The sequence below is a fragment of the Eufriesea mexicana genome, unplaced genomic scaffold, assembly GCF_001483705.2.
Source record: "Eufriesea mexicana isolate 0111107269 unplaced genomic scaffold, ASM148370v2 scaffold11296, whole genome shotgun sequence".
Classification (NCBI taxonomy): Eukaryota; Metazoa; Arthropoda; class Insecta; order Hymenoptera; family Apidae; genus Eufriesea; species Eufriesea mexicana.
The window spans coordinates 197275-207400 of record NW_016918917.1 but is presented as its reverse complement, the minus strand read 5'-3'; the positions used below and the strand labels follow the sequence as shown (position 1 = coordinate 207400).

The window sequence follows — 10126 nt, the reverse complement described above, 5'->3', positions numbered from 1 at the left end:
ACTCAAGTTGAGCAACTGCGTGTTAAATTTAGTGTACGTTAATGCGCATGCGCGAATACTTTCTTGTATATCGGTCTTTAAGTACAATTGTAAATATTCAAACAACAATAAATAATAGTGCATTAAACTAAAATATTAAACCTAAATCAATATTTTATATTTTACAAGATTTTGATTCAATACATTGTAAGTAAAAACTGTAGTAAGAAAAGTTGCACATTGAAGATACGACCATACCTTGTGGTTGTTATCGATTGCATTTTGGAACACGCTTAAATTTAAATCGTATTAGAATCAGTTCCAAGAAAACATTTAAAATATCCCTTATACATCATTTGCAGAAATACAACGATGTTTCAAGTAATATTACCTGATTTATCGAAATTGTTATATACATTAATGTGCAAAATAACGAAGAAAAGTAACTCGTTGTAATTTTTACGAAAATAAAATATAGTACTACTTGTGAATATATAATTATCAAAATCATCAATAAAAAAAAATTGTTTGTAATAAAACTAAAAGCCATCACTGGGGGAGTAAGTACTTTTAATGGGGACTCCCAGATGTAATAATAAAACTACATTAGATAATGGCTATCATTTCCTGGCGACACCAAGGTCTCCCTCTGTTCATGGGACATGTATTTACGTAGTACGTACAATATAAAAAGTTTTTTGAACACTTTCCTAATCATTAAATACATTATCTAATAATCTTTTTGTAAAAGTCTATCATAAAAAAAAACAATTTGTAAAATATAATAAACTTTTAAAACTAAAATTGAATTAAACAAAAGTATAATTAAAACTTATACGACATGATTAAAATTATATCATAAAATTTAAAATACATATCAAAATAGTATTAGGATTTATAAATGAGGATGGAAATATTCGTAGGATTCTTTCGTATAAGTACAATCATAACATAGTTTTACAATTATCATATATTTCCTATTATAATCATTTTTATTCTTATAATTTACTGTCCTTTCATTATCTCTTATTTATATTTATATATATATTTATATTTATATATAAAACACATAGCTATGAAATATTGAGTTGTGTGTAGTGTAGCAATGCGACTCCGAATAGTTTAAAAAATATCCACTAAATGCACATGCATTAAACTAGAAAAAAGCGAACGTGTTATCGATTCCATTTTTCTTTTTCTTTTGATTAAGATCGTTAATTACTGCTTTTCTTCCTCTTGTCTAGGCGTATACTGCGTTATTCATGATCGTATGTACAAATTAGTGAAGCGCACAGTACAATATATAGAAAAAAGATGAGACGTTTTACAAACGTATCTCCAACATGTACTACTCGGAGGTCTCGTCAGGAGAAACATCGTTACCGCGTTAAGAAAAAGTGCGTTCCAAAAATATGGAATAAGTTAATGGCAATTGAAACGAGTCGCATTGTAATTGGACAATATTAAAACAAAAAATAAAGAATTCTTAAATAATCATTACTGAAAAAAATGGTCAAATACGCGGTTATTAAGTTTCAACCTTAAACCGTTCTTATATATTATATACGAAACAAAGAAACGAACATGATAAATATTTAAAAATGTCAAAAAAGAAGACAAAAAAAAAATAAAGAATAAGGAAGTTAACAATCACGTGAATCGCAACGTGATTAGCCGTTAGTATCAAGCGAGACACTTCAGATGGATTCAATATCAATTAGTCTGATCTAGTCTTATTCATAACAAAGCTCGCTTGATAAAAACTGCATCGTACACGCAGAAACGTCTATAAAGAACAATTAAATATCTCTTCTCCTTTCTTTTTTTAATTCCGTAGAATCGTGATATTTTGGGATCGTATATAAGAGGAAACTCTTTAAATTATTACACAATGTGTGTTCCATTTCTTTTTTTTATAATCCTCCAATGCGTATTCCCTTAGGGCGTAGCATATATTTAACAATTTTTTAAAAGCTAATTTATATTTATATTTATATATAATATTTATATATTTATTTATATATTTATATATATATCATGTCCCAAGTTAGTGTGCCGCTTAAAAATATATATATGGCAGTCATCGAAACGCAAACGAACCATTTGCGGAGAAACGCGAAATTAAAAAAAGAAGTGCAGGGCGAGAAAGTGTACGTGTATATAAACGTTATAAATGAACGTGCATCGATGGAGGTGTTTACAACAGTTAAAACAGAAATCGTAAATTAAAAAACAACGCTTCTTTCCTTAAGACGAACAACAACGAGTATCAAGTCACTGCACAAGTTCTGATAAGACTTTTTCCTAAAATAGAAACATCTTCGCATTCTAAGCCGCTACAAATGTTATCTACGTAGTATAAAAAGTGCTAGAAGATACTTTTCAATTATTTCAACAGGCATTCTTGTATTTAAAATGAGAATATAGATATCTCTCAAGGCATTGCTTCTCGAATTCCTCTTTAATAGCAAACGTCCATTTAAGGAAGACGTTTATGCAACTTGTAAAAACATAGAAAATTGTTAGAAGTAATGTTAGCAAATACATACTATTCATAATAGAAGATCATTTTACCTAGCTATCTTTCATGTTTGATATTTGATTCTTATGGATTATAACTTCGGGTTTGATCTTCTGAATCATCTTGAACAGCGTGAATTTAAGATCGCATTCTTATTAGATTTACAACACACAGAACCCTTGCAGCAACATGACATCAATTAAAAATTACTAAAACAAAAGATCGCCTTGACGACATTATAAAACGATATCAAACGTAAAATACCACGTATTAAATTACAAAATCTAACTCATACTGTGTTTACCATTAACAATAGTATCGCCTTACCATGCAAATATACTAGAACAATGGACAATTCAATTTTGACAATCAATATTCCTGTCCGAGTAACTGATTCACGCTAACGTGGGACATTATCGAATGTGTTGTGTATGTATGTGTGTGTCACTTTTTCAACTAGCGATATATTGCAGTGTCCAAAAATTCCTTGAAGAAACTAGAAATGCAATTAGAGACTTCAAATGGACTACACACGCCTGAAATGTTTTGAACACATACAGACAGCTGTTTAAATATTCTCTATTATTTTTCTTTTATCCCGTGGCGAATAGTAATTGAAGATGATAGGCGTAAAGTTTTCATAAAACGACACGGGTTTTATAGCAAGTTGAGTCTTCCTTCAATTTGTTTCTTTCTTTCTTTTCTTTTTCCTTTTTTCTTTCTTACTTTCTTTTTTTTTTTGCAACCACGATGTCCGCGTGTATATCTCCTAATTTGTATAATTAGCGTTGCTTTTTTTTTATTTGTTAACCACGTAGAGCGACGAAACATTTCTTTTAATCTGTGTGTGTTGTGCTGAGCGGCTTATACCGAACTTCACTGCTCCAGTTTAGCTGAAAATTGGCAAAACAAAGCAAACGTTAAATTAAAAAGTGTTAATATACTGTGCGTAGGAGGCATGGGAATGTATGCGTGTGTTTTCTCAATACTAAATAACAATTTTTATAGATGAGGCGTAGAGCTAATATCGTCCGATTCCTGAATAAATTTCTAGGAATATTGTAAATTTAAACATTAGAGATTAAGAAACCAATCAATTTTTCCCCCAAATATGTCCTTTAACAACACTTAAAATATCTTAAGATAATTTGCTAATAATTTAGTTTAACATTCATGATACTGATATAACATGTTATATATCCATAAGGAAAAGAGTGCAGTCTATTTTTATCCTATCTATTCTTGAAATATTTCTTCTTTAAAGCTGTTTCAAAATTGAATTTCTAATTCGGACATTTTCTTTAATTTGAAAAATAAAATAAAATGAATAGGTTGAAATAAACTACCTTATATGTATGGAAACAATAATACTACGTTTCAAAATATCTTTTAATTGTGCTAAATGAGTGCTATACTATCGCTCAAGGTCTGATACGAGCAAATACGAATGCTACACACAAATTTGGACAATTAAAGTAAATATGCATGAGTCAGCTCGGTCGTTTAGGAGCTGCACACATCTAGGTATCACGTATAGTGTCACAATGTACCTCCAACATTAGCAGATAACAGTGTTATATCTTACTCAAAATCAAGATGAAATCTTTGAAAGTTTTTTTTCCGACCAGCAAAGAAGCGTGAATAAATGATATATGTATATGATGACATAATGAAGCAATGACAAAAGGATGGCCACAATATAATCCAACAATAATATACAATAAATTATGTATGTCTACGCATATATAATAATAATACATTATACTAGAGCGAACGAAAGAAACGTTTCATGATAAAGCAATGAAAAATGCGTATAAGAAGCGCCTGTGAACTGAGCTTGGTTTGGTGACACGATTAAAATGATTGTGTTTCATATTCTTCTTATTCTTTTCTCGAATGAGTCAAATATATTCGGTTTGGATGTCTGGAAATGTTTTGTCGCTAAAATACAGCTGCTTGTTTATGGATGACAATCACCCATCGCAATTCGTTGATCCGCTGATATTATACTTTTTAGTAAAACAGAAACCATATTTTGGCGGAATACAACATTCCTTTTTAATTTATCTTCCAGTCTCTTCCCTTCAGATATTTTATTATTCATACACCTTCACGTTCAAGTGATATTTATCAATTTTACTAAATTATATACTCCATAAAATTCTAGGATCTTCAAATACAATAATTTCAGAAACACGAACCCTCTAAATCTTTTTTAACATTTAATTATATATAGTTTCGTTTAATTTTATTTAGAACAGCATTACTTTCTAGAAACGAAGAAGCTTGTAGAAAATAAAGTAGAAATTAAAAATTTCTTTTTATTACAATCATTAAAAATTGTTATTTTACTTCAAATTCTTATTATATTTTTCTCAAAAATGAATAACTGTTATCATAAAAAAAAAATAAACAGAACGGATAACGAGATATGACTGCAATTAGCGACTTGAACGTTATTAAAGGAACCTTTTATGGTTGCGCATATGAAACACAGTTAAGCACTGCACGTACAAGTTCCCTTCATTAAAGAGAACCTCAATTATGATATACATCATTCCGCATTCACAATTGGAAGAACATTCCTCTTGTACTTCTCGAGATATGCTAATGAATAAAAAAAAAAAAAAAAAAAAATAAGTAAAAATAAAAGAAACAAAAAGATGTAACAGATGAAGAGAGAAAAAATAACTGGTAAACGATGATCAATGAAAATCGTGCAGCAGTACGACGGTAAAAGATGATCTAATGATTGTTTATGCGACTCACCGCAATCTCTCTAAATGTTGTTCCAATTGTGTACTGTTTTCTTACAGTTCATTGGTTTCACACTTTCTACTTTTTGGCTTTTCTAAAATATGATAAATGCAAAATGTGATCGGATGAAATGGAAAGATGTCTGCCAGCGTTAAACGTATAAACTGTGAGATGAAAATGACATGCCTGACAAAACCTCAAATCTTTCAAGCAATCGTAATAATTCATTGGTCATCACCTGTCACTTTTATAACAGCGATTAACGAAGCTTTGTTTTACTTAACTCGCAAGGATGCAAATGACGACAGCCTAGCGAAAATTTAGATCACTGGATGGTTTTAATGCAAGAGAAAGAAAAAATGTTAGAAAGTTCATGATTAACACGAACACCCTGAAAATTTTTACACGATTAAATCCAATACGAGCAATTAACTATGCTTATTAACAATTGACACAACGTTTACAATAAATAAATGAGAAAATGGTGATTTAACAGTCATCGACATAAATAGAAATATATGAAAAATGACACGAGTAATGAAAAGCTCTTTTATGAAAGTTGTAGTCGATTTAAGATGAATGATGATTAAAGAAAAGAAAATAGATTTAAAAAACAAAGCGCTCGACTGGAGATACTTCATTTCCTATCCAATTCCATAAATCTTGTCATTTCTTTTTTTTTCTTTTTTTCTTCTTTTTTCTTTTTTTTTTTTTTCTTTTTTATTTTACGTGATATGTTGGCGTCACGTGAACGTATCGTTATACGTATCATCACCTTTTCTAAATCGTTTCAGATACTTCTAACAAGAGACTCACTTTTTCTTGAGAGTGAAGAAACTACGCCGCTTGGTCTCGGCTTGTGTGGGCGCAGGTAAAGTATGCGCCCTGGACGTGCCTGCACCTGATGTACCTTGTGCTGCTTGATTCAATACGGTAACCCATTCATTCATTTCAGCATCATCCTTAGCCTGAAATAGGAAGTCTGAACCGATTTGTGATCTGAAAAACATGACATTTTTAATCAATTTTCCCCTTTATAACTTCTCACATTAACAAGTATAGGAAGAAAAAGAAGATAAGAGAACGAAGAAAAATATTTGACGCATTTTTAACACGCGATGCTCAAATACTGTTCGCCTTCTCATTTTACCTCGTTAGAAGTACAGACAGAACTCACTTTACTCGGAAGACATGTTTCTTCTTAGTGTAATCGCTCGCCACGGTGATGGTTGCTCCTCTGAGGTCCAGAGGAGTCTCTCCCTTGTACGGTTGATCAGGCGCTGCCTTATACGATTTTTGGTCCGTATATGCAAACAAACTTTGTCCACGTACGACCATGTACACCTTATGCCAGGACCGATTGGACGCCTTCTTCGTTGTACTCTCCCATTCGTGCTTTCGTTGCAACACACCTTCGAATTCATCATCGGTGGGACTTCGTTGTTCTGTAAAATAGAATCAAATTTAAAACCAAACTGTCAAACAGATAGAAACGATAGAAACTATAACTACGAACGGTATGTGAAAGAATAAAAAGAAAAAAGAATAATCTACGTTACAACATCCAGCTTCCTTCAAACGTTTAACACAGCTGCAAATATAATTATACATATACTGGAAGGAATCCGTTCGTGTAGGAAGACCTGAACAGTTAATCAGATAGACGTTAAACGATGTTGGAATGCAATTCAGGCAGCCAAACGTATACACGCATACACAGCACAGTACCAGTCGCAAACTTAATTCTGATCACGTATGATTAGTAGGATGCATACATTATTAATGTTTCCATAGCCCAGATTCCTAACGTGTTTCATTCAACATCCCTCGTACACGTACTCGAAACACACATACGCAATTCAGGAAATTAAGGGAACACTTCCTGTGATCGCCAATGAAGCTGAAATGATAAAAGGTGTGTAGTTGTTCTTCGACACTGGAAGCTTTCTTTCCATAGGCTTATATACCTAGATAAAATACACCAATCAATGTATAAATATATGTCGATCGATTATCAACTTGCGTTAATTCCATTAGATTTACCATAGCGATGGAGCGAAGTTCCATAAATGTGAATACTAAATTAAATATTAATATCGTATAATGAAATATATATTATAGAGATATTATCAATTCCAGGTCTTTAAAATGGTGGATATGCGTAATGATAGCAACGAAGCACCTATGTGATCGACGTGAAGTAATATTGCTTACCGGAAATGCTGCGCTCATCATCACTCACGCCACTGCGATCTAAACTTGGCGACTTGGCAGACTTTCTCCAGCGGAAACTCCTGAACGGCGACTTGCTGCGACTACGTTCCTTACGTCTTAAAGTACCAGACTCGGAACCGCTTCCACCTTTCGGAGCTTTCAACACGATACACACAACACACGCGATGTTATTAGCTACTTACACGTCACATCGAGAACCTAGTTTATTTGGGATCATGGTCAAAGGAGAGCGATAGGCGAGGATACTTGTTAAATTCGTATCAACTTACTGCTCATGCAACATGCTCATGCTAGATCTACTTATGTATATCCGACAAGATATATATTCTGACGAAAGAATAGGTCCTCCTTTGATCATTTGCATCTATCAATTTCAACGTTTTTTAAAATGACATTCAATGAAAAGAAGAAATTCTACGATATTTATATTCTGCCAGACAGCCTGTGCCTGCATTGAAAGGTTGCTTTCAAAATGGCTATTCTAGGTTCTTTGAAAATTCGAAATTAACAGTAACCGTTATCAAACTGTACATATATGTAGAGATATAAGGATAACTCGTTTTTTCTCTCCCAGCTTTTGTTTTCGTTATTAGAAACGATGTTTGCCAGTGTTCACGTTTATAGATAGGAACAACTATTCTCTACGTCTCTTTTACCCTTTTCTAACCCACCATGGCAATTTTCGATCCGTTTTATAAAGATAAGCTAGAACTGGGCGACGTCTGTTGCGAGGAGCAACCACAGAGACCACGTGAACCGAAAGTACACGCGGTACCTGCACTCTTGACCCCAGCACCAGACTGGTCAGGTGTCGCAGTAGTTGACTCAAAGATACACAACATATCTCTGAAGGACTACAAGGGAAAGTACTTAATATTGTTCTTTTACCCTTATGATTTCACCTTCATCTGCCCTACGGAAATGATACAGTTCAATGATCGTATTGAGGAATTCCACAAATTAGGTATATTACTCGTTCCTTACTTCTCCTTTTATAAATTTTTCTTTGATTAATAAATCTTTCTTTAAAGAAAAAGATTCTGTCCTTTCTTTACTCTGTATACCTCCTTTAATTACTCTATATGCTCTATCCTTTACTCTACATGCTTTGTAATTACCCCTTTATCTAACGTAATTGATACCAAGAAATTCAAAGAAGATTTATTCCATATCCTGTATAGGATGCAAGATAGTAGCCATTTCCACGGACTCCCAATTCTCTCATTTAGCGTGGGTTATCACACCCCGAAAGCAAGGTGGTCTGGGAAACATGGATATAGCCATTCTGTCCGACAAGAACCATAAAATTTCGAAAATGTATGGAGTGCTCGATGAGGAGGAAGGAATATCCCTGAAGGCACTGTTCATCATCGATGAAAATCAATTGATTCGACATATTACGATCCATGAGATATGCTCTTCACGTTCCGTCGACGAAACACTGAGGATTTTGGAAGCGTGTAAATTCGTGGATAAATATGGAAATACCTGTCCTGCTGGTCCAAGGGAGAGTCTATCTAGTGTGAACAACGAGGCAGACTTTTTTAAGGCATAACCATTAACGTAATTTTTATAGAGTCCTCTTCAATTTTATTTTCTAGATAGGATAATCTTCTTTGAATTTCTTGGTGTTTTATATTTTCTTTTCATCGTCGAACTGATTACCTCGTGAAATTCTGAAACGAAACTCTTGCTGCTATGATTAGATAATCTGGTTGATTTTGTGATAAATTTTGGTATGGTGTATTTTATATCTTTATTTTGTGGGAGATTAATAAAGAGGATAATAATCCTTGAAGTGAACTTACTTGTTGGACTAGATAGACCTTGCGGAGATTTCGTGGGGGTGGTGGGTTGTGTTGCTTCTCCTCGTATGGATAGACGTGCAAGTTTCTGAGCATGCACTATATATACCATTACACCAATTTTAACATGCTGTATAAATCGAATACTCGGGGTAAAAATATTCTATGAAAATGAATTTTCTAATAACACAATGGCTATATGTCTGTTAAATTACTTATCACAATAAGCAAAGCAGACTGTTAGGAATATGAAAATAATTTTCAAGCTGTGGAGGATGAATACAGCATAGAGATACAATCAGAATTGTAGATTGAAATTGACTGACAATGAAAGAACAAGTTGCTGTAAAAGCATTTGCTGTTACACAGAAAAAAGTTAGATGCACATACAAGCATGCTTCAAAATGTATATCTAATTTTTAACACCAATCTGTATGTAGTCACCATTTGTGTGTGTGTGTGTGTGCTTACCTTCCATATAAAGATTACATTCTATCGTACACTACTAATTAAACAAATAAAAACGATTTGATTTCGTATAATTTGTACCCACCATTTTCATTTAGAATATTACTTGCACTAATTCGCGTATAAATGAAATTTAACATTATGTCTTCTGAATTATGTTCAAAAAGATATTACTAATTATTTTGTAATATAAATACTCGTGTGTCTCAGGTAGAGTGACTCCATCACCTGCTAAAAACAGTTAATAAAAGCAAGTAAACGGTTGCAGCTGCGATTATAGCGATAGGTGGTAGTAATTGGCCTAAGAATATGCTGAAAGACATAAAGATCATATGAAATTGGTCATTTAACTCGAATCGTG

At 32.9% G+C, this 10126-nt stretch overlaps 2 protein-coding genes across 5 annotated transcripts in view; one reads left to right on the top strand and one right to left on the bottom strand.

Moving 5' to 3' along the window:
* Positions 1-1105: 1105 nt before the first annotated feature.
* The window catches only part of beta-Spec (spectrin beta chain), a 40017-nt gene continuing 30996 nt past the window's right edge, over positions 1106-10126 (bottom strand). For 2 of the 4 annotated variants that reach the window (XM_017908603.1, XM_017908604.1), the window contains 3 exons: positions 6435-6702; positions 6074-6256; positions 1106-3393 (listed from right to left, as the gene is read on the bottom strand). In XM_017908603.1, coding sequence (XP_017764092.1) covers positions 3390-3393; positions 6074-6256; positions 6435-6702 — 455 coding nt within the window. In that variant the 3' untranslated portion in view covers positions 1106-3389. Of the gene's footprint in view, positions 3394-6073; positions 6257-6434; positions 6703-7471; positions 7628-9300; positions 9397-10126 lie in introns of all 4 variants that reach the window. The other 2 variants (XM_017908601.1, XM_017908602.1) reach the window with 2 other exon arrangements.
* LOC108553615 (peroxiredoxin 1) lies at positions 8474-9290 on the top strand. The gene has a single exon (XM_017908605.1). It carries the CDS (start codon positions 8763-8765, stop codon positions 9045-9047), a length of 285 nt encoding a protein of 94 aa, XP_017764094.1. The 5' UTR covers positions 8474-8762; the 3' UTR covers positions 9048-9290.